The sequence below is a fragment of the Onychostoma macrolepis genome, chromosome 24 (assembly GCF_012432095.1).
Source record: "Onychostoma macrolepis isolate SWU-2019 chromosome 24, ASM1243209v1, whole genome shotgun sequence".
Classification (NCBI taxonomy): Eukaryota; Metazoa; Chordata; class Actinopteri; order Cypriniformes; family Cyprinidae; genus Onychostoma; species Onychostoma macrolepis.
The window spans coordinates 979,717-1,005,864 of record NC_081178.1 but is presented as its reverse complement, the minus strand read 5'-3'; the positions used below and the strand labels follow the sequence as shown (position 1 = coordinate 1,005,864).

The following is a 26,148-nucleotide window of genomic DNA, read 5'->3' as shown; positions in this document are numbered from 1 at the left end:
ACATCAGCGGAGTTATTTTAGTCAGTAAATCACTAGAGAAACACCTCACGCTTAACTCAATAACCACATGACCTGAGCCAAGAATCAGGGAATTCTGGGATGGAATAGATGGCCAATTTATAACACGCATTTATAGACATACTGCAGCTGATATGAGCTCATCCATGAAGTTTATAATATAATATAATACAGTAATATAATAACTGGACATCAGAAAACTACACTGTGAATAGAAAGTAGGGTGAGACCTGTGTTAATGAATATTAAAATATTTAAATACTAACAATTACCATTAAAAATAATATTGTTTTATTTTTATTTTTTATTGTAAATGTATTTAAATTAAATTCAAATATGAAAAGTATATTATTAAAATTGATATATTATTAAACATTTAATTGAAAATGTATTTAAATTATTTTGTATTAAAATAAAAAAAACATTAATAGTATATTAGTAAAACAGTTTAATTATTGTTAAACGTTTAATTTCATATTTATTTAAATAATGTAATAATAAAATCAAACTAAAATATTAATAGTATATTGTTAAAACTGCTAAATTATTGTTATACAATTTATTGAGAATATTTAATATTAAAAGCAAATAAAAACATTAAAATATTATGAAATGTAAAATTAACATTAAAAATATAATATTACAAATTACAGTACTTTTCTGTGTGTGTGTGTGTGTGTGTGTGTGTGTGTGTGTGTGAGTGAGTGAGTGAATATCTCTGTGTGTGTGTGTGTGTGTGTGTGCGTGTCCTCACGGACAAACAAGCTAATAAATCACACAGAATTAAGTTTTTTGAAAATCTAAAAATGCCTGTAGTCTCCTGTAAGGGGTAGGTTTAGGTGTAGGGTTGGTGTAGTACAATAGAATATACGGTCTGTACAGTAGAAAAACCATTACGCCTATGGAGAGTCCCCACAAGGATAGTGAAACAAGTGTGTGTGTGTGTGTGTGTGTGTGTGTGTGCGCGTGTGTGCGCGTGTGTGTGTGTGAGAGAGAGAGAGAGAGTGTGGTGTGGTGTGTGTGTGATTGTCTGCGGTGTGAGAATCTAATCCTGACTCTGCTGACGATGCGTCTGGATTAACGGTCTGTTGTTTGGTGAGACGAGACGTGAATGAGAGGTGATCCTGATGTTTATTGACACACACACACACATGCTGACCTTTCACCAAAGCGCTGGACGGTGTGTGTACTTACATCTACATAATTAGCATTAATGTAGTCGGAGCTCTGCTCTCCCTCCAGAGGCTGCAGCCGCACACGCGAATGATCGTCTGAAACACACACACACACCTTAAAATGAAACTGTCATTAACTTTTTCATTCAGTTAATTTCACAATCATGAAATAAAAAATAAAATAACAGCAGTATTATAATTTAATATAAATTATATACCTACATTATATATAACATACTAAGTTAAAAAAAAACAGGTGAATGGATAATTAATAGTAAGGTATAGTACGTGTAATTTGTAACTAACTGCATGATTTTTACTGTACATTTCTGCCATAGTCACCACTAATAACCTACTCCTAAATATAATTTAGAAACTTAATATTTTCTGTAAAGCGGCTTTGCAACTATTTGTATTGTGAAAAGCGCTATACAAATAAACTTGAATTGAATAGTAACATATTTTTAAAATATTAATAATAAATATGAAGTATTATATAATGCTAGCCTGTGTGCATTTTTTATATTTTATTATAATTTTCTACAAAAATATTTTTACATAACATATACAGGAATATTAATATATATATAATATTATATATATATATATATATATATATATATATATATATATATATATATATATATATATATATATATATATATATATATATGCACATTTATTTAAATGATTTAATATAACATGATTTAATATTAAGAAAAATAATTGTTAAATTTTTATTAATTATTATTAATCATTTAATTTATCATTTTAATTATGTAATTTAAAATCATATTTAAATATAATAAATATTTATATAATATAGTTACTGGGTTTCAGAAGACAACAGTGTGATAATTTTAACATAATAACGATGAACTGTTAAAAAAATATTTTGAATGATGCTTTTTTTTTTTCATAAAGCAACTAAAGGAATCAGAAGATTCAGACCAGACCAGAGTCCATGACACCACCTGTATGTGAATGATTCCATATTAAAATGTTACTAAAATTGTTAAATTACTATTATACATTTAATTGAAAGTTTATTTTAAACATTTCATATTAAAATCAAACAAAATGGCAATATTATATTATTAAAATTGTTACATTATTATTAAACATTTAATTGCATATTTAAGTGATTCAATAATAATTCAAACAAAAATACTACTAGTACATTATTACAATCGTTAAATTATTAAACATTTAATTGAAAATTTATTTAATTTAATATTAAAAATAAAACAAAAATATAAGTCATTAAATTGTTAAATTATTATTAAACATATCATTGAAAATGTAAATTATTTAATATGAAAATAAAACAAAAATGAATAGCATATTATTAATTTTAAAATGATTATTTAACATTTAATTGAAATTTTATTTTAATTATTTCACATGAAAATCAAACAAAAATGAATAGTATAATATTAAAATTGTAATTATTTAATTGCATATTAATGTAAATTATTTAATATAAAATAAAAAATAAAATATTATTACATTTATATAATTATTGTTTTACATTTAATTGAAAATTTATTTAATTTATTAAATATTAAAATTAGACAAAACACTTATTACCAACATGAGCAGCTAAACTGAATTGACAAACTCGTGTTTTTCTCTGTCAGAGAGACACTGAAGCGATGTGACGCGCTCGTTTTGCTCTGAAGCTCGGGGCGAATGTTGCTCACGCCTGCAGCTCCTGCTCTGTGATTGGCTCACGCTGACAGCGCCCCAGAGGCTCATGGGAAAACCGCCGGTCTTAAAGCAACGTCCTGAGAAATTACGCTGCTCAATAGAAGCTGATTTTCATAATGGCCACTGACGCTCGCTTTGCTTTAAGGAGTGATGTGACTGTTAATCACACACACACACACTCACACACACTCACACACACTCACACACACAGCACTTCTGTACATACATGCGATGATGTTTCCGTAACGGTTCTTCATTCTGTTCTCGTCTTTTTTGGCCGAGTCCCACGGCGCCGCCTGCCCTTCGAAGAAGCTCTGAAAGACAACGACAAAAACAGACAAAAACACGGTTAACAGAACGAACATGAGCGACAAACATCGGGTCAAAGGTCAGGACAACACATGAGAATGGAGTCGGACATAACCAGCCAGAGAAAAGAGGAAAATTAACTTTATGATCATGAAACAGAACGTGAAGCATCTCCATCACTTTAAATCACTCTAGAGTTTGACATCAGCATGTTTACTCTAACAAGCATTCAATATTACAATTGTTCAATTATTATTAAACATTTAACGGAATATTTAAGTTGTTTAATATTAAAATCAATTAAAATATAAATTTTTATAATATAAAAATTATGTTACAAATTACTGTTAATGTTAAACATTCAATTGAATACTCCTTTTAATATTAAAAGCAATAAAACTATTAATAGTAAATTTTTTGATGTGGTAAATTATTATTAAACATTTAATTAAATACATATTTCATATTAAAATCAAACAAAAATAGTGATATTATATTATTAAAATTGTTCAATTAGTAATAAACATTAATGAATTTTATTTAAATAACATTATATAACATTAAAATCCAAAAAACTTTATTTGTTTATTTATTTATTTTAATTATCATTCAACATTTAAATATTTATTATACATTATGAATATTTATTTAATTATTTCAAATTTAAACAAAACAAAAACTATTAATATTGCATTATTAAAATTCTTAAACTATTTTTGAACATTTAATTGAAAATGTATTTAAATCACTTTAAATTAATATCAAACTAAAATATTAATAGCATATTAAAACTATTAAATTATCATGAAACATTGAATTGAATGTTTAAATTATTTAATATTAACATCACATAAAAATATAAATAGCATATTAACACTGAATTTAATATTTTAATTATATAATATTAAAATCAAAAATGTTAATAGCCTATTAAATTAATATTTTTTAAAATAAATTAAATAAAAATCTAAATTAATATTTAAATGATTTAATATTAAAATTTTATCAAAACATTTAACATTAAATTATATTGTAATATTATTGTAATTTTCTACAATCTATAATAATTGCAATGCATTCTGGGATTATTTTATGCACAAAGAATTCATGCCATGTTAAGCTAAAATAAAAAGAAAGCATCTTATAACGTGGCATAATCACACCTACAGAATAAAGCCTTAAAATGTTGCCTACGTAGGCAGTCGACCAGGTTTTAGAATAAGATAACATAAGCTATGTTTATTGCATTGCATCCACTTCTAGTATTTTTAATCTGAGGGTTTAGTTAATATTATTTGCTCGATCACGGCGTGAGATTTGCTTCAAACCAATTGAAAGCACAAGAGAGACAGACAGAAAGAGAAACACAGCCGACGTTTGTTCCTCCTCAACAGAAACTCATCAAACATTAATGCTCTCCTCGCCACGCAATTACAGCTAATTATGAAAATACACTTCAGCGCTGGCTTCTGAGGGCCGGTGGGCTGGTGTCTGCCGTTTCTCTGGTGTAAGAGTGGAGCTTGATATTCCTCGTCTCCCACCGTCCAGAGACAAGAGATATGATTGCAGCGATTGTGCCAAACACAATGATGACAGCAGGTTCGTCAGCAGGAGAAACGGCTGATCATCTGCTCTTTGTGCCTGATATTCACCGACGTAAAAACCACAGGAACGCAGCTTTCTGACGAACATCTCGGAGGCTCTGTGATTGAGGTTATGGATTGAGATTAGAAGTAAAGTGTTATGGTTTCTCGAGCCATGAATCACCGCAGAAAGAGAGATGAGTCAGATTTAACCTGCGACGCTCTTTCATTTTGAGCACGTTAACCTTTAGAAGACTTAAAGAAACAGAAAAACAACGTTGAATCAAAAGTCTTTCATTTTGAAGCTCAACACGTCTGTGTGCAGTAAATAAATAGAAACATCTGATCTTGAAATGCACTACTGTTAAAACAATTCCGAAAGAGTCTCTTCTGCTCAGCAAGGCTGCATTTATTCGATTAAAAACACAGTAAAAATAGTGAAATATTATTCTAATATAAAACAGCTGTTTTCTATGTGAATGTGTTAAACTGTAATTTATTTCTGTGATGCGCAGCTGTATTTTCAGCATCATTACTGCAGTCTTCAGCGTCACGTGATCTTCAGAAATCATTCTAATATGCTGATTTGCTGCTCAACAAACATTTATGATTATTATCAATGTTGAAAACATCAATATTTTTGTGGAAACTGTCATACATTTTATTTTTCAGGATTCACAGATACATAGAAAGTTCAAAAGAACAGCATTTATTTGAAATAGAAATCTTTTGTAACATTAGAAATGTCTTTTTTAAGAACAAAGCCTATAGTTTACATAATAAATAATATTTTAGCATCCAGATACGTCGCGGTTATGGAAACATTTGGATTCGTACACAATGAGAGAGAGGTAGGCTTCAGTTTGGTTTTTAAATTAATTAGTTTTGGCTTGACGCTTATATTTAGCAACTTTATAGAGGATTTGTTGTGGAGAGAAGTGTTCGTTAACTGTGTTTGTAATTTTGCTTTTATTTACCAGTATTTTAGCCTACGTTATTTCTGAATGTAATAATAATATGCAATGCACAGCCTGTTTTTTCCTCTCAAAACTCATAAAGGAGTAGTGTTTCTTTTTATCCATGCTGCCAACATTTTTAAATATCTTATAAAAAACACTTTAATGTTTTTAAAGCGTTGGCAGTTTTTTCTTTTGTTTAATACATTTAGTCTTTGGTAAATCTAGAAAAGATGATGCTGTATTGGCTATGACTGAGCGAGATCAAGACTTCATGATTTTTTTTTTCTTTTTGAGTAAATAAAACGCTGTACTTTATTATTGGCAAATAATTCGTTTATTTTAAATAATGTTATTAACCAGTATTTTTTCTACTCAAACCGGTTTCACAGAGGAACACTCGAAATGTTCAAATACCGATTCTGCTCGGAGTGAACCGATTTTTATTTAGTTTTTTCTTATTTTTAACCCCTGCTTTATGCAATATCGGTACCGATATCAGAATGTTAGAATTGGTATCGGACACAAAAATCCTATTGGTGCATCCTTATATATATATATATATATATATATATATATATATACACACAGCAGAGGCAGACTGTAGAGAAGTATTTTTACTCTGCTTTAAAAGTACTTTTCAAGCATCTGTACTTTATTAGTGTGTTTTTCTTTAGAAAACTTTACTTCACAACATTCCAAAGCATAATATTGTACGTTTTACTGCAATACGTAAATATTAAATATCATGTAATACTTCATTACATTAGAAATATATTACTTTCTTACTTTTACTCAAGTAAAAGTAATTCAAAGATTTACTTGAGTACAAGAAAGTATCAAATTTTTTATGTTATTAAGTATTAAAGGTAAAAAAAAAAAAAAAACTTTTATTCATGAAATGTATAGTGCAGTAAAAAGTATAACATTATGCTTTGGAATGTAGTGAAGTAAAGTTTTCCAAAGAAAAGCAATGATACTTTTTAAATTGACTTCACTACTGTCCGCCTCTGATATACAGGAGTCAACATTTGAAGTGGATTTAAAAAGTTCAGTTCTAAGACAAGAACGCATTTTGGTATTAGGACAACTTTGATGAAAGTTTTGATCCACTTCAAATGTTGACTAGTGTGTATACATATAGTTTTGCAAACATCATGAAATGCAGATGCATTTAAAGCATCTAAAGAGACATTAAAGCCAATTTAATGAATGTTGACGTTGCTTCTGTTATTTTCCTCCTGAAGCAGCAGCGGTTTGTTATTCAGCATGTCTTTCATGTGGCGTCAGAGACAGCGAGACGAGCCGAGCCGAAGGTACGAGCCACTGACAAACACCTTTCAGATAATGAGATGCAGGAGTCCAACGCCGAGAGCGCAGCGGGAAAATCATGACAACTGAGTCAAACGAGCGCCGACGGCCGTCAGACGCCGCAGTTACTGAACACAAACACACACACACACACTTTTAAATATTCAAGACGGTCACACGTAGACGCCTCCGAGAGTATTTACACAGCCAAGACGTGTTATAAAGTGCATATTCTGTCAAACAAACATTGACGGTGCTTCTGTGTGCTTTTACTGGTGTATAAACACAAGACACGCAGAAAAACAGGCTCAACTTACAGGAATAATTCACCCAGAAATGTAAACTCCGTCATAATTCTAACCAGTAAGACTTTGGTCAATCTTTAAAACACAATTTAAGATATTTGTAATGAACCCTGAGAGGTTTAGATCATTGTTTAGATGTAAATAAAAGGCTAAATAAAATCTGTTCATCATATAAAATGATTGTATCTCTTCACAAAACTTGAATTAAACCGCTCGATTCACATGGATTGATTTTACAACACATTTATGATCTTTTTGGATCTTTTAAGTTTTGGTTCCCTTTCAGTGGAGGAACAAAAACCTCTCAGGCTTCATTAAAAATATCTTCATTTGCGAATAACAAAGTGTTAATGGTTCAGAACGACATTAAGGCAAGTCAGGGTTATTATCTTTAACTAAAACTATAAAAAATAAAAAGATTTAAAAATAACTGAATTAATTAAATATAAAAATCTTAAAACATTTTTAAATAAAATTTAAAATTAAATACAAAATAAAATAAAAAATAGAATATCAGAAATAAATTAAATATAATTTTTTTTTTACTTATTTTAAATAAATTATAAATAAATAATACAAATACAATGAACGGACATTAAATTAAATAAATTAAATACACAAACTGTTTATCTTATTTTTGTTATTTTTTAACTAAAATAAATTAAATATTTTAAAAACATATATATTTTATTTTATTTTTATTGGCTAGTTGCCAAACCAACATTTCTCAATTTCATTTAGTTCAAGTTGAAGTACTAAAATAACTAAATAAACTAAAACTAAAAACTACAACTTGATAAAAACTATATAGACAAAATAAATGAATAAAAATCTAATAAAAACTTGTTTGAAATTTTATTCTAGCTCATTTCAAAGGTAACATTTCTCATTTTCATTTAATTTAACTTGAAGCAAATAAATATCTAAAACCTAATAACTAAAACAATTTGAAATATTATTATAAAAGAAATAATAAAAACCTAAAATTACATACATTTTAACAAAAATCTAAATGAAAACAGAAAAATAAAACCCAAATCAAAACATTACCAAAAACTATAGCAGTTTTTCAGTGACACTAAAACAACAATGGGGTGAGTACATGACGACAGTACTTTTAATTTCGGGTGAACTGTCCCTTTAAGAGTTGCTGAAGCGAAACAGGAGAGAATAATGACTTTCAGACTTTGCTTGATGGGAAAATAATCTTTTGAAATATAAAAATGTGGTGCTGAATAAATAAGCTTCACAGCAGACTGGAATGGAGCGGATGGAGAAATGGCTGGCAGGAAGCTCCAGGCTGTTTCTGTCCCTCTAGGCCACTTGCTGCGATTGGCTGAGCCTCAAACCCACAGCCAATCAGACGCATGACTGGAATTATGAGCCAAAACCATGGCACGATTCTTTGGCGATGCTAAAAACCAGATCTGGACTGGTCCAGAACGAGAGGAGTGACTCGAACGATAACATTGACTTGCGTTTCGTCTCAGTGGCGCTGAGGATAAAAGGAGGTGAAATCAAATCAAATAAATAGAGTCATGAAATGAAATTGATGCCGAATAACACGCGCTCTCTGAAAGATGTCAAAACAAGCATGAATAAAACAAGCATCAAGCCCAACTTAATAATGCATGTTGTAAGATGCAGTTGTCGATTCCCTGCTGCTCTTTATTGTTATGCATCCCAGCATGCTCCAGGTATTTGTGGATGCATTACCTCCAGCTCTGTGACGTCTGACAGCGACTAGTAAAGCTTTACAGTTTGGTCCAGAAGTTTCTGATGATGGGTTTTATCCACAAATAAACTTCCTCAGACAGCTTTTAATGCAATTTAAGATGTTCAAATGTTGGATTCTGACACTATAAATATACATTTATAAAAGATGCTCATCCTAGATACTGACAGCAAAGTTCATAGAAACTGACCTTTTGCTGAGCTCCGCCCCTCTCGGTTACTGTTGCTAATGCTGAATATTATTCTTACACGGTCTGGAATTAGATATGACACCGTTTCTATTTAAATAAATAGTTAAATTGTGTCATAACATGATTTATAAACCAAAGAATTTGTGAAATCTGTTTTCATTTTAATTTTAGAAGTCTTGTTGTTGTTTTTTTTGGTCGTTTTTATTACTTTTTTAAAAATATATTATGGACGCTTGTTTCTGCTGTGTAATAATAAAACAAAATAATAAGAATAATAATAATTTGAAATATGACACTGTTTCTCTGAAGAAATAGTTGAATTAAACTAACAGAAACTGAAAAAATTGTGAATCAGAATCAGTATTAAATTACAGTATTTTTAATTTTTGATGCTCTGTTTTCATTTTATTTTTAAAGTTTTAGTAATTTGGTTGTTTTTTTGTCATTTATTACTTTATTTATTAAATATTATGGAAGATCATTTCCACCCTGGAATAAAAAAAAAAAAAAAAAGGTAATTGCGCTTTTTTCCTCTCACAATTCAGACTTTTTTTCTGCGATGGAATTAAAAATGATAAAAATCTTTAAAGAAAAGTTTATATCTTGCAATTCTGAGTTTATATGTCTGATAATAATACTTTTTAATAAAAATGTAAAATATTCTAAATCAAGAATAAATAAAAATTCTAATTTAGAAATTAAAAAAAAAAAAAATCGAAATTAATAAAAATAAAAATTTTAATAAATTCAGAACTCTAATTCTGTAAAAAGTGAATTGCAAGACAAAAAGCATACCCTTTTTATTTCTTTAATCTGTGGATTTTTTATATTCTAGTTTTAGTTACTTTAATTCATCAAGTTAAACTAAATGAAAATGAGAAATTAGAAAAAAACTAGATTAAATAAAATATATATTTTTTAAATTTAATTTCATTTAAACTTTATTTTATTTTCAAGTAACTTTTTTTTTTTTCTTATGGCTTTGCTTTTATTTTTTCTATAATAACTCTGATCAAACACTTTTTTACATGATACATGAATGACCCGAGATTATTTAAAATGCATAAAAATAAAAAAATACCCATTTCTGGGTATTACAAGCAACTATATTCTTGGAAAGCTTTCAATGCAATTTTACGCAAATCATCAAAACACACAGAAACTTACTTTAGAAAAAGAACAAAATCCTGTCTGATAATATGGCAGGCGGCAACAACTGCTAAAGTAGGACTGGAGCTTCAAGACAAACTGCAGGACAACTGGGAGCTAACAAGTCATACGAGCAACTAACAAGCAAGTAAAACATCTTGCATATATCCAAAAAGGGCTGCTTACCTCATTTATCTTTTCCAAAGTAAATGAATGGAATAACAAGAAGCAAAAGGAAAGAATAGGGAATATTTTAGTGTTGGTCATCTCAAACCACTATTCAACATGGAGGATAAAAACACAGTTAAGACAAGCAACTTTCACATGAGGAAGGGACGAGGGAGTGAGAGCTGAACTCCACTTCTACCTGAACTCTAAAAACAATCTTTATCCATAATGAATCGAGCCCTCAGGGCGGCTCGCAACCCAACGGGTGTCTGGGCTGAAATATTCATTTCATTGAGATGTGAAGGATAAAGCGGTGAGGTTATGGTGGTGGATGAGAGGATGCACAAACACAGAGCCGTGATGGGCTGTTTTAGCACTGCCCGCGTCTCTCAGTCGCTTTAGACATTAACAAACGGCCGATTGCGCAAGTCTGTCTGTCTGTCTGTCTGTCTGTCATCGTGTGTGTGAAGATAATGCACATCACATCGTGGAGAAAACGGAGAGCTAAACCTTGTGCGCTCAACGGGATTCAACAGAACTGGAGCTCATGGAGATAACACTGCAAACATTGCTCTTTCTCTCAGTATTTCTGTCTTGTTTTCCAGCACAAACATCCAAACTTTCTTAAATCTTTAGGATATATTTACTTCAGAAGCAAAGCGACTTGTAGTAAGACTTGTTTTTCCATAAAAATGATCACATTTATGTGAGTTCATGCTTAAAAAAATATCTGTCAGTGGGGTAAATTAAAACAATATATATATAAATAAATAAATACATACATTTTTCCTGTTTTAAGCATAATCTCGCTTCACATTTTTCAGAAAATGAGATCTTGAGATAAGAATATTTAGATATTTGTACTAAAAAAGGCAAAATACTTAAGCATACTTAAATCAAGATACATTTACTTATGCAAAACTACCTAAGATATTAAGTCTTGTTTAGTTTATTCTTAAAATAAGAAAAAATAATAATAAATCTGGCAGCGGGGTCGGAAAAATAATATTTTTTCCCACTTTGAATTTGGTTTATTTGTTCTTGTTTTAAGCATAAACTTAATTTTAGAAAACAAGTAAATGTATCTTGGTTTAGATATTTGTACAAGACAAAAATGCTATATAAACCTTCTTAAATCAAGATACTTTTACTTTATATTAGATATTAAGTCTTGTTTAAAAAAATTAAATGCATCAAAATGACCCCATCGCCAGATATTTTTTCAGGTTTTAAGCACAAATTCACTTAATTTAAAAAAAATAAATAAATAAAAAAATAAGACAAAGATGCTATCTAAACATTGTTAAATTAAGATACATTTACTTGATATGCAAAATTATTTAAGATATGAAAAATGTATCAAAATTAAACGAGTCTACGATTAAAACAAGAATTAAAATCTGTCAATGGGAGAAGAAAATAAATCTTGTTTCCAACCCTACTGGCAGATTTTTTTTTTTTAAAGCATAAACTCACTTAATTTTTAAGGAAAATAAGACTTAATATAACTTTTAAGTTATTTTGCATCTCAAGTAAATAGATCTTGATTTAAGAAAATATTTAGATATTTGTATTGGAAAATAAGAGTATATTAAGCCTTGCTTCATGAAAATGATGTGAGTTCATGCTTAAAACAAGAAAAATATATGCTAATAGGGTCCAAAAAATATTCATGTTTTCCCTTTGAAGTTTATTTCTCTGTTCCCCTTGATCAGTTTTTTTCTTCTTCTTGTTTTAAGCATAAACTCTTTAAGCGACTTAATATCGTAAGTCACTTTGCTACTTAGTTAACGCTTTGATTAAAAAATGTTTACATATGTGCATTGGAAAACAAGATAAAAATACTGAGCAAAAATGTTTTTGCAGTGAATATTAATAGTTAAATAATTAATTTGTCGTTTCAAACCTGTATGACTTTCAAAAAGAGATGTTGAACAAAATGTCTCTGGAAAAAAGTGTCTAATTTTATCTCCTTTCATGTTTTACGGAAGACAAAAGTCAAGTTTGGAACGAAATTGAGGTGAGTGTGTTTTTGCCTGTGGTGATTATAAACAATTAACACCCTTGAAAATAATATGCAAACTGCATGCAGTGACATACAAACGTGTGGTGAAACAAATGATGTTGAGAGTAAAGTAAAGCAAAAGGATGCACCTCGTATTCCTCTTTGAAGCCGTAACCCTCGGCACACTTCATCTGCGTGATGTGCTGGAGAAGATCGGCGACACGGATGGCCGGATGAAGCTGTCCCGTCTGATATGGGACATCCACCGCCTCACGCTTCTTGTAGGAGTGAGTATGCGACTGCACCAGGCTGCTGGTCTCGCTGTTCATCGTGTGGTTTTCGTCTGACGGGAAAAACGCAAGGGATAAACGGTCAGCAAACGCAGAAGAGAACTGCAAAGGAATGGATGAGCAGTAGGTTGACGACTACATGAAGAGATGAGCACAGAACAACAGGTGAGTCGAATCCAAACATGTGCATAAACAGAACGCCGGCACCATCTACACGTTAACATCCAAACAAAACCAAGCCGTCTGTTCTAGCTAAAGAAACTGGCTATCCGATGTCAAAATGAGGTCGCACGAATGGTGAAATGATGATGTCTGGATGTGGCACCTTCACGACAGGGTTGGGAACCAAAAGAAAGCACATTTGAGGATGCAGGTGAGTGGAGGGTGTCACATTTACAGCGGAGGCCAAAATGATTAGAACACTAGTATTTTCAGCAGCTAAAAATGGTTTTAAGTCAGTTATTTCTATCTTTTGGTGTAGTGTGTGTCAGTAGTAATTGTAATAATCCAGTGAGATTTTTGTCATCATGTTTGTCATCATCCAGTCTGTCTGGAATGACATGAAGAAACTGAGACAGACTAAATCCAGAAAAACTGTGTCTCAAGACGCTTCAAGAAACCTACCTGCAAAGTTTTAGGCACTTGAGTAAAAATGCTGTAAAGTGAGGATGCTGTCAAAAATAATGTCATAAATAGATTTTCTGTATCAGTTAACTTCTATGAACTAAACTAAATCAACATTTGTTGTGAGCATCCTGTGTTTAAAGCAGCTTTTGCCCTCTTGAGCAGAGTTTCTCAGGAGCTTCGCAGGCAGCTTTCTTGAAGCCACAGTTCTTCTGGATTTAGTCTCAGTTTGTTCTGTTTCTTCATGTCGTTCCAGACAGACTGATGATGATCAGATCAGATCTCTGTGTGAAGCACTGGCTGCTGTCAGACAAAAAAAATCTCACTGCATTATTACAATTAATGGCAAAATGAATGTTTCCTACCGACACACTACAGCAAAAGATAGAAATAACTGACTTAAAATAATCATTAGCTGGTGAAAATACTAGTGTTCTAATGATTTTGGCCTCCGCTGTACTGTATGTATGAAGAGGGCGGCCACGGGTGACGGCCATGCTAGCTAATGGGAGGCGAAATGCGACACAAGGCCATGCGAGAGAGGCGACACGGTTTGAGGGGAGAGGGGGGAGCGGATCCCACTGACAGTCACCCCCAAAAAACACAGGGCCGATTGGCAACTTACCATTAATGGGCACTTTTTAAGAGGATACATAACAGGTTAAATGTGAAGAAAGAAAACAGGAAGAGAGAGGAAAAAGGGTGTAAGCAACAAGATAGTTGAAGCAAGAGCAGCTACACATGAAGTCCAGAGACTATCTGAGGTTCTGACTGACTGACTCTGAACCGTCTGAGGTGTCAAAATGAAGGAATGAGAAGAGGCCAAATCTGAACCTGCTCAACACTTGGGTTCCCCAAGTAAAAATCCCATTCAGGCCCTCCATCGTCAACAGATAAAACTTTCTAAACAGACCTATACGAGTTCAGAAGTTACGTGATTTAAGCTGACATTTCAAAGTTTATCACGGATCAAGTGTTGAAATTTGTTTCAGTTTTGCAAATCGAAACGACATTGATCTTGCAACGTTGTTTCAATGTCTTACTTTTCTTTTCTTTCTTGCTAAAATTTCAATGTTGAATTCTAACATTTTTGCATTGTTTTAATCACAGTTCAATGTTTATTCAATGTAATCAATGACCTTGCAACATTGTTTCAATGTCTTTTTTTTTATTTTATTTTTTATTTTTTTACAGATCTTGCTAAAATTTCAGTGTTGAATTCTAACATGTTTGCATTGTTTTAATCACAGTTCAATGTCATGGATCAAGGTTGATTCAGTGTTGAATTTTGTTTCAATTTCGCAAATCAAATCAACAGTTTCCTTGCAATGCTGTTTCAAAATCTTACTTCTATATATATATATATATATATATATATATATATATATATATATATATATATATATATATATAGATCTTGTTAAATTATAATTCTGAATTTTAAGTACTTTGGTAATGCTTTTGCATTAAATATAATTGTTTTTCAATGTTGAAACAACAACATACTTTATTTCAACGCTTGTTCATGGGTGAATTGAATCAGTGTTGAATTTTTTATCAATTATGCAAATCGAATTGACACTGATCTTGCTGAACTAACATTTTTGCATTAAATACCAATGTTTTTCATTATTGAAATAACAACTGAATTTATTTCAACCACATTTCAAAATTTATTCAACGCCATGGATCAAGGTTGATTAAGTGTTGAATTTTGTTTCAATTTTGCCAATCAAATCAACAATGACCTTGCAACGTTTCAACGTCTTACTTTTCTTACAGATCTTGTTAAAATTTTAATGTTGAACTCTAATGTTTTGCCATTGTTTTTCAACATTGAAACAACACTGACATTATTTCAACTCTGGCATTATTTATTCAATTCAAGGTTGATTTCCTACAGATCTTTTAAAATTTCAGTGTTGAGTAGTAAGCATTTTGTTCGCATTTTCACAACCGTTTATATCTAAACATTTTTGTTGAAACAACAACTTGCATTATTTCAATGCCTATTCATGGGCATGAATCAACATCAAGTATCAATGTTGAATCAGTGTTGAATTTTGTATCAATTTCGCAAACTGAATCAATGTTGATACTGCAACGTTGTTTCAATGTCTTACTTTCTTGTTAAAATTTCATTGTTGATTTCTAAGTATTTTGTTAAACTTTTTAGAACTATTCAGAACTAAACGTTGCCAGTGTTGACATTATTAATTTACATTATTTCAACCGCATTTCAAAATGTATTTGCATTAAGGCTGAATTGTTGTAGAATTTTGTTTCAGTTTTGCAAATCAAATCAGTGTTGATACAGCAACGTTGTTTCAACGTATTAATTTTTGTATAAAACTTCTTAATTTAAATATTGATTAATAAGACTTGTGCTCACTTTTTCAAGCATTCAAGACTAAACTTTTTTTCCACCGTTCAACGTTTATTTACAAGCAAATCAATGTCATGGATGTAGAAATTAGTTTTGCAAATCAAATCAACATTGATATTGCAACATTATATCAACCTCTTCTCGCACAGATCTCAATAAAATATTGCATTTTGTACGTTAACCATTTAGCGCTAAACTACATTAATTTCAACATTGAAGGTCAGTCACGTGCCGTCAGGGTTGAGATCTGCTTCTGTAGATGCCTAAAACCTGCACTTTTTAAAAAATCATGACGTAAATAATGTGATTCTGAAGCAGTGAATGAACGCAGTTATCTACCTAAAGTCATTATTTTGGTCATTTACGTGCAATCAAGTCATTCCAAACCTGTATGACTTACTTATTTGTGTGGAACAATACAATGAAAGTCAATGGGGTCCAAATTTGTTTGGTTCCCAACGTTCTTCAAAATATGTTCTTTTGTGTTCCACAGAAGAAAGAAATGAGCAAATGATGACAGAATTATATTTTTTAGGGTGAATTATTCTGTTAAGACAACAGAAGATTAATTCCTTCGTTAGTACGCATTCTTGTGTCTTTCGAATGAATGAATGAATGGGAAAAATACTTCCTGAACCCAAGATATAATTTAGTTTAGTGATTTGGAGCTGTATTTAGTTCATAGTTTAGCATTAAAATGGGTATTGCTCTAAAAACTGACTCTGACATGAGCACAATTGATTTTATAATAACAGTGTGTGTTTTAAACGCTATCATGAGCATAAAGAGTGTGTCTGAATTGACACTGATGGAAATGACCATGGGTCGCTTTATATACTAAAAAATATAGTAAAAATTGTGAAATATTATTTTAATTTAAAACAACTGTTTTCTATGTGAATTTCCATTCAAATGCAATTTATTTCTGTGATGCGCAGCTGTATTTTCAGCATCATTACTCCAGTCTTCAGTGTCACGTGATCTTCAGAAATCATTCTAATATGCTGATCTTCTGCTCAACAAACATTTCTGATTATTATCAATGTTGAAAACAGTCGTGCTGCACAATATTTTTGTGAAAACCGAGATACATTTTATTTTTCAGGATTCACAGATGAATAGAAAGTTCAAAAGAACAGCATTTATTCGAAAGAGAAATCTTTTGTAACATTATAAATGCATTTACTGCCACTTTTGATCAATTTAATGCATCCTTGAATATTTTCTGTCTTTACAGTAATTTTAGTTAATGTTTTAGTAATTTGGTTGTGTGTTTTTGTAATTTTTATTTGCTTTATTATTCTCTTGTATTTCAGTTTTCAAGTTAAATTAATAGGAGAAATGTCGAGACTAGCTAAAATAAAATAAAAATATTTTATTTTAGCATATTTCAGTTGAAGTTTATTTTATTTTGAATAACACTAAGGATTTTTATGATAACCGAAATAAAATACGTTTTTTAAAATATTTTATTTGAGTAAATTTAATATATTTCAGGTAAATTTTCAGAATTATATTTTTGGGGTGAACTACTCCCGTTAAGACAACAGAAGATTAATTCCCTCGTTCTTGTGTCTTTCAAATGAATGAATGGGAAAAATACTTCCTGAACCCAAGGTCTTATTTAGTTTAGTGATTTGGAGCTGTATTTAGTTCATAGTTTAGCATTAAAATGGGCATTGCTCTAAAACCTGGCATGTGCACAATTGATTTTCTAATGACAAAGTGTGTTTTAAATGCTATCGTGAGCATAAAGAGCGCGTCTGAAGACACTGATGGAAATGACCATGGGTCGCTTTTTTTGTTTGTGCCACACTGTCACTCCCCCCTCATCCGGTCCACATTATCTGTCCATGCACATGAGAGGTCATAGACATACGTGACGTCACACGCACGACACGGAATGCGGATGGGATGGGGTGAAGCCTCGGCTCGGGGAGGAATAAACCCTCAAATCTCACACAAAAGAGAAAAGCAGGCAGGTATGAATGTGAGGAAGCGTCAGATCTACTTCCTATCTGTCTCTTGTCAACACAAACAAGCTATTCTCAGGACACTGTCATGTGTGAAACAGAAACAGAGGTTTTCTCACCTAAGATTGCGGTCGGCACGAAGGGATCTGCTCACGGCCGAGAGACGTGCGGAGGTTTACAGAGAAGAGAAAAGCGGTTCAGACCACACTGATGTAGATCAAGTCAGTACTGCATTAGTCAGGAAGGTTAAACAGGTGACCATACAGACATAACTGGTTACGCATAGACCCCATGAAATGGTTTGACAGTTAATTAGCTGGTTCAGCTGTTAATAGTTAGCTACCTTGCCCATAGAAAAAGTTTGGGGTCGGTAACTTTTTTTTAATGTGCATTTATTTAATAACAAATATAGTACAAATTGTGAAATATTATTCTAATTTCAAACAGATGTTTTCTATGTGAATCTCTGTTAAACTGTAATTTATTTCTGTGATGCGCAGCTGTATTTTCAGCATCATTACTGCAGTCTTCAGTGTCACATGATCTTCAGAAATCATTCTAATATGCTGATTTGCTGCTCGAGAAACATTTCTGATTATTAATGTTGAAAACAGTTGTGCTGCACAATATTTTTGTGGAAACTGAGATGCATTTTATTTTTCAGGATTCACAGATGAATAGAAAGTTTCAAAGAACAGCATTTATTTGAAACAGAAATCTTTTGTAACATTATAAATGTCTTTACTGGCACTTTTAAACCATTTAATGCATCCTTAATAAATAAAAGCAATGTTATTTTTGTATCATTGAGATATTATTATAGTTTTAAATAATATTTTATGTTCAATAATAATTTATTTTGATATTTTCTGTTTTATTTTAATTTTAGTTGAAGTTTTACTAAATTTGTTGTTAATTTTGTATTTATTTTTATTTCAGTTTTAGTTATTTTAGTACTTCAAGTTAAACTAAATGAATATTCAAGTTTTCATATTTTATATAGTAGTTTTCATATTTAACTTTTTTGGGGGGATTTTTATGATAGCTAAAATAAAATAAGTTTTTATATTTATTCAGTTAAATTTTATTTTATGTCAAGTAATGCAAACGTTTGTTTTAATTGTTATTTAATTGTTATTGTAAACTTATTTAGCATATTTTAGATAAAGTTTATTTCATTGCAAGAAATTGCATTTTTGCATTGCATTGCATTTTTTTAATGATTTTTAGTTTTTGTCATCTAGAATAACCCTGAATTAAAGTAAACATTTCCTAAAAATAAACTGACCCCAAACTTTTGAACGATACATCTTCTAAAGTGTATTTTTGTACTCTTTAGAGGTACTCTAGGATATAGATGAGCTCAAAGTTATAGATGTGAGTTAAAGGAAGTTCCATTGTAATTTCATGCGGTCTATAAAGCTCAGCTGAGGAGAGCAAAGCAACAGACACGACAAAAGCACAGCAGTTTGAGACAGAAATGAGTGGACATGCAGAGGTACGCAGAGCTTTACCTGGATAGTAGGAGTTTGGCACAGCGGTGCTCAGTGTGTTAGTCTTCATGGTAAACGACGACGGCGAGGACACAGCTTTCAGAAGAAAAAAGCAGGCAAGATGTGATGAATACGCAAATACAGAGTACATCTGAATTCTTAAAACACTGACAAACATTTCAATGTGACTTACAATTCTATAAAAATTAAATATGTCATTATTGAATAAGCTTTATTTGTATTTTGATGTTGTTAACCTTAAAAACTGTTATATGAACAGTATGTGTGTCTCTTCTCTGCATCAGCGTTATGTTAGTATACTACTGATATATACTTAGATTTTTTTGTTAATATTTTGAATTAGATTTTATTTTTATATTTTATCTTAAAAATTTTATCATTTGGTTTTTTTTGGCCATTTTTATTGTCTATACAGTTTTTACTGCGTTTCAGTTTTAGATTTAGTTATTTTAGTATACTACTGATATACTATTAAATTGTTTGTTAATATCTTGAATTTTCTGTTTTCCTGTAAATTTTAGTTTGTTTTAGTAATTTTGTTGTATGTTTTTGTCATTAGGTTTTTTTTCTTTTAAATGTCTAAATAGCTTAGTTTTATTTTTCAGTTTTAGATGTAGTTTTAGTTGTTATAGTATACTACTGATATAAGGTTAAAGTTTTTGATAATATTTTTATTTAGATTTTATCTTTATATGTTCTTTTAATTTAAATGTAGTAAAAATTATAGTAATTTTACTGTGCATTTTTAAAAATATCTATATAGTTATTAGGTTTTAGATTTAGTTATTTTAGTATACTGTTAATATACTATTAAAGTTTGTTAATACCTTTAACTATATTTTATTTTTATATTTTCTCTTTTCTTTTTAATTTTGTTTTGCCATTTTATTGTCTATATAGTTTTTATTACATTTCAGTTTTAGATTATTTAATTTGAGTTATTTTAGTATACTATTGATATACTATTAAATTGTTTGTTAATATTTAGAATTTTCTGTTGTCCTGTAAATTTTAGTTAGTTTTAGTAATTTTGTTTTGTTTTTGTCATTAGTTTTTTTTTATGTCTAAATAGCTTAGTTTTATTTTTCAGTTTTAGATGTAGTTTTAGTTGTTATAGTATACTACTGATATAAGGTTAACGTTTTTGATAATATTTTGATTTAGATTTTATCTTTATATGTTTTCTTAATTTACATTTTATTAAAATTTTAGTAATTTTACTGTGCATTTTTGTCTTTTTTTTTTTTTTTTTAAATGTACCTATATAGATTTTTATTAAGTTTTATTTGTCAGTTTTATATTATTCAGCTTTAGTTATTTTAGTATACTGTTTAATATACTAGTAAAAGTTTGTTGATACCTTTAACTAGATTTTATTTTTATATTTTTGTATAATATTATTATTTTAAAATATGTCTATATAGTGTATAGTTTTAGATTATTTCGTTTTGGTTATTTCAGTTTCTGACTACTTATTTGTAAATATTTTGAAGTAGATTTTATTTATTTATTTTACATTTATTGATTTTTTCCTTCCATTTTGATTTTAGTAAAAATTTTAGTAATTTTGAAGTGTATTTTTTTATAATGTATCTATATAGTTTTTATTTATTGAGTTTTAACTTTTTATTTTAATTATTCTAGTACTTCAGCTTAAACTAATGAAAAGGAGAAAGCAGCCGTGTTTTACTACAGACTCATTAGTGTTCGCCGCTCACGTTGGTTCTGTCAGTATGAGAATGCTAAAGCGTCTGTCAATCACAGACAGCAGGAGAAGGTCACTCTAAAAGCCTGTCTTTATTTATTTATCCCTGTTTGTGGCCACTTCACAGAGCCACACGTCCGTCAGGGAAGCCGAGGATGTGCGTGCAATATTAAACAACGCTGTCATGTGATCAAAGAAGCTGTATTTCACATTCACTGTGAGCAGGACGGCCGAGAGACTGTCTGTAAACCATGTCTCAATCAATCATAATAATGACTCATTTAAGCCCTATGAATCTGGTGATGTTGAAAATGTGGATGGAATTCACTTTTGATTTCATTTGGCAAAATTTGGATGAATAAACCAAAAGTAGGGATGAATATTATGATAGAAATATATCACACATTATAAATGTGCTTCTTCAAATAATAATAAAAATAATAGAGTTTACTAAGCATTATTTTTTATGGAATATCACACAATTTTGACAAATTTGCTAATTGCTAATTAAACCATTCAAATGGAATTTGAAACAGAAAAAAGATCATTATAAATAAATAAATAAACATTTCATAGGACACTATTATTGTTTAAATTGTTGAAGTTTTATGAATTCAATTTAATTAATTAAACCATTAAAATGGAACCTAAAATTTTAAAACAGAAAACACAAAATTTCTGAAAAAAAAATAAACATTTCATAGGACACTATTATTGTTTAAATTGTTAAAGTTTCATAAATTCAATTGATTAGACATCCTTTTTTATTAGTAAAATTTAAGTAAACCATTAAAATGGAATTTAAAACAAATTTAAATTAAAAACAAATAATACATAATTTGATGAACAATGAAACAGATTTCATAGTGCTCTACTTAATTATAGTAGATTAGTTATAATTAGTTATAATTATAGTAGACCAAAATCTGGAATCTGAGGGTGCAAAAAAATCTAAATATTGAGAAAATCACCTTTAAAGTTGTCCAAATGAAGTTCTTAGCAGTGCATATTACTAATCAAAAATGAAGTTTTGATATATTTACGGTAGGAAATGTACAAAATATCTTCACGGAACATGATCTTTACTTAATATCCTAATGATTTTTGGCATAAAAGAAAATGGATAATTTTGACCCATACAATGTATCGTCGGCTATTGCTCCAAATACTGGTTTTGTGCTCGAGTGTCACATATAAGATGCATTAAATCACTTTAGAATACTTTTTTTTGACATTTCTGGAGTTTGTTCAGTACAGAAAAGAGCTCCAGACTCTCTACTATGGTCTTCAGTGTTTGCACAGACGAGGGTTTGTATGGTTTTGGTGGACTGTGGTGTGATGCTCAGAGACTCACGGCGTCCATTGAGGTTGTGCGTGTCCATGAATGAAATGGCCTCGTCGCAGCTGGTGCCCTGCTCAGCGTAGCTCTTGTCCATAGAATTCACCATCACCGTCATCTCCTGCCTCGTGCTGCTCAGCGTCTCCTTACGCTTCTTCGCCAGTTTCCTTCAGCAAAACACACACAAAGCACATTTCAGACCCAAGTCTCAGTCGTTCTTTAAAGTCTGCGTTACTTAAAGAAGTAGACAGTTGCTTCTCTGTGGAAGAGCATGAGTCATGAGAGACTGTGTGGAGAAACTGGATGCATCTGTGTAGAAATCAAGCATGCTGCACACTGATGCATGTCACAGTATTTATAAAAAAATTATTAAAAAACACATTGGAATTTTTCTGTAAAAAAAATTGCACAATTTAGCCTAACTTTTTGTGAGTGTACATCTATCTAACTAATTACTGGTATTATTATTGCTAAAAATAATAATAATAAAAAAACATTGTATTGTAATATTTCACAAAATAAAAGTATTTAGGGATAAAATAAAAATAATCATTTTATTTCCTTTTTTTGTGATTTTATAACAACATAACTAAATATTTTCATATTTGTTATTAATATTAATCAATACAAATACTAAATAAAAAATATTACTATTGTAAGATTTCATTTTTAAACAAAAAATCTAATATTAAAAGTCTAATATTTCTGAAAAATAACAATGATAATAATTTTACTTTATAGAGAACAGAAAAAATCCAGCTTCACAATTTAGTAAAACGTTTTTTTTTTTTTTTGTGATTTTATACCAATATAACGAATTACTTTATTATTATTATTATTATTATTAAAAATAATGATTACTAAAAAAAATTGTAAACAAAATAATAAAATTTAACTATTGTAATTTCATTGTTACATTTCATTATAAAAGAAAAAGTCAAATATAAGATTTTTTCTAAAAATTGTAAAATAAATAAATAAATAAAATACAGCAGCACAATTTAGCCAAAACTTCTGTGCTTTTACATCAATATAACTGAGTACTTTAATTATTATTATTATTATTATCATTATTACTAACAAATAGTAAACAAAATAAGAAGTTGCTATTGTAATATTTCACAAAAAATTAAAACAATTACAGTAAAATTACAATACTACTACAAATATAACAAATAATATTTACGGCTGTTGTCATTTCCTAATTTTTTCAAGTGTTAAATCCCGTAAAAGCACAGAGTGTCATGCTTCATTCTAAAACATGCATTGCATATACTGAGCCATAACATAATTTAAGTTTTAATTAATTCAGTTGTAAGCCCTGGTTTATCACTCTTTATCAAATTTAAAACACCCAGCATGTTTGACACCAGGACTGTGTTTCTGACGTGAATTCACCGGGTCATTCTCATCGCGTTAAACAGCAGACAGCAGCGGCGCTCAGAGACGCTCACTAATGCACACTCTTGAGAGCGTCTGTCGCGCCGAACAGAACCGACTGATGCCTCGGGCTTCAGGACAGACAGAGATCCGCTGCAGCTGCTCAAACACTCGTCTCGCTCTCCTCAGCTTTCATTAAGAGCGGCTGCGAGACTCGATGTGCGTCTTTGGTGATGATGACATTCAGTCATGGGAGGCTGATGCAATATTAGTTTGTATTTGGGTTAACACTGCTCAGGTAACAGTGAAAACACTCTCTACTCAATTATACTTGCGTTATATATATATATAGATATAGATACAAGCTGCAGAAACACTGCTGACACTGTAGCTCTGCTGAGAAACTCAATGTGCAATACAAGGAACCAAAACCAATGCTATAAATATATATATAGGGATAATCAATGGTTTGCCGTGCATCAAAGGATTTTATGACAGTTTTGTGTGTGTGTTACATGCATGCTGCGTCTGCACGTCTGTCTCTACAAATAATTAGTTTTCACCCCCCGGCTCTTAATGTATCGCGTTTTCGTCTGGAGCATCAGTGAATGTTTGAACCTTTTTAAATAGTTGTGTTTGAGTCCCTCAGTTGTCCTCAGTGTGAAAAGATGGATCTCAAAATCATACAGTCACTGCTGGAAAGGGTTCAAATATGCAGAAGATGCTGGAAATCTGAAGAAACTGCAGGACATGGAGAATTTTTCTGAAGAACAGTGCTCAGTTTAACTGTTCAGAACAAACAAGGCACTCGTCAACAACCATCACAAAACAAAACAAAAAACACAGCTGTGGATCATTCAGGGAACAACACAGTATTAAGAATGAAAGGGGATGTAAACTTAAGAACGGGGTCATTTTTATAAATTCAACTATTATTTTCTCTTGTGGACTATGTAAACATCTTTTATGTGAAATATCTTATTCAGGTCAGTACTAAATAAACAATAACATGCATCTTATATGATCCCTCTCATTTTGTTAAAATTATTCACATTTATCCACATTTTTACTGATAATGATAATTTCATGTTATTTAAAAATAAAAATACAGATCTATATACATATTATTACAGATTGATATATTTATAAAACAACCATTATTATAATATAAAAATGTTAACATATAAATACATTAAAATATATATATATATATATATATATATATATATATATATATATATATATATAAAATATTTGATTAAATCATTGCATTTTAAATATAATTTTATATATATATATATATATATATATATATATATATATATATATATATATATATATATATATACACACACACACACACACACATACATATATATATACACACACACACACACACACACATACATATATATAATATTGTTATATTAAATTACATAATAAAATTACGCAAGAAACTGTCTATTAAATTTTTTTTTTAAAGTTCATTTATTTCAGTAATTCAACTCAAATTGTGAAACTCGTGTATTAAATAAATTCAATGCACACAGACTGAAGTAGTTTAAGTCTTTGGTTCTTTTAATTGTGATGATTTTGGCTCACATTTAACAAAAACCCATCAATTCACTCTCAACAAATTAGAATACTTCATAAGACCAATAAAAAAAAATTAGTGAATTGTTGGCCTTCTGGAAAGTATGTTCATTTACTGTATATGTACTCAATACTTGGTAAGGGCTCCTTTTGCGTTAATTACTGCCTCAATTCGGCGTGGCATAGAGGTGATCAGTTTGTGGCACTGCTGAGGTGGTCTGGAAGCCCAGGTTGCTTTGACAGTGGATTGTATTGTACATAGATTCTCTGGGGTTCAGGTCTGGTGAGTTTGCTGGCCAGTCAAGCACACCAACACCATGGTCATTTAACCAACTTTTGGTGCTTTTGGCAGTGTGGGCAGGTGTCAAATCCTGCTGGAAAATGAAATCAGCATCTTTAAAAAGCTGGTCAGCAGAAGGAAGCATGAAGTGCTCCAAAATTTCTTGGTACACGGGTGCAGTGACTTTGGTTTTCAAAAAACACAATGGACCAACACCAGCAGATGACATTGCACCCCAAATCATCACAGACTGTGGAAACTTAACACTGGACTTCAAGCAACTTGGGCTATGAGCTTCTCCACCCTTCCTCCAGAATCTAGGACCTTGGTTTCCAAATGAAATACAAAACTTGCTCTCATCTGAAAAGAGGACTTTGGACCACTGGGCAACAGTCCAGTTCTTCTTCTCCTTAGCCCAGGTAAGATGCCTCTGACGTTGTCTGTGGTTCA

At 30.5% G+C, this 26,148-nt stretch overlaps 1 protein-coding gene across 10 annotated transcripts in view; it reads right to left on the bottom strand.

Annotated features, from left to right (window-relative positions):
- The window catches only part of ptprma (protein tyrosine phosphatase receptor type Ma), a 270,941-nt gene that overhangs the window by 36,927 nt on the left and 207,866 nt on the right, over positions 1 to 26,148 (bottom strand). For 4 of the 10 annotated variants that reach the window (XM_058766073.1, XM_058766078.1, XM_058766080.1 and 1 more), the window contains 6 exons: positions 22,461 to 22,612; positions 19,402 to 19,476; positions 18,007 to 18,033; positions 12,764 to 12,957; positions 3,130 to 3,217; positions 1,213 to 1,289 (listed from right to left, as the gene is read on the bottom strand). In XM_058766073.1, the coding sequence (XP_058622056.1) occupies positions 1,213 to 1,289; positions 3,130 to 3,217; positions 12,764 to 12,957; positions 18,007 to 18,033; positions 19,402 to 19,476; positions 22,461 to 22,612 (613 nt within the window). The remainder of the gene's footprint in view (positions 1 to 1,212; positions 1,290 to 3,129; positions 3,218 to 12,763; positions 12,958 to 18,006; positions 18,034 to 19,401; positions 19,477 to 22,460; positions 22,613 to 26,148) is intronic. The other 6 variants (XM_058766074.1, XM_058766077.1, XM_058766081.1 and 3 more) reach the window with 2 other exon arrangements.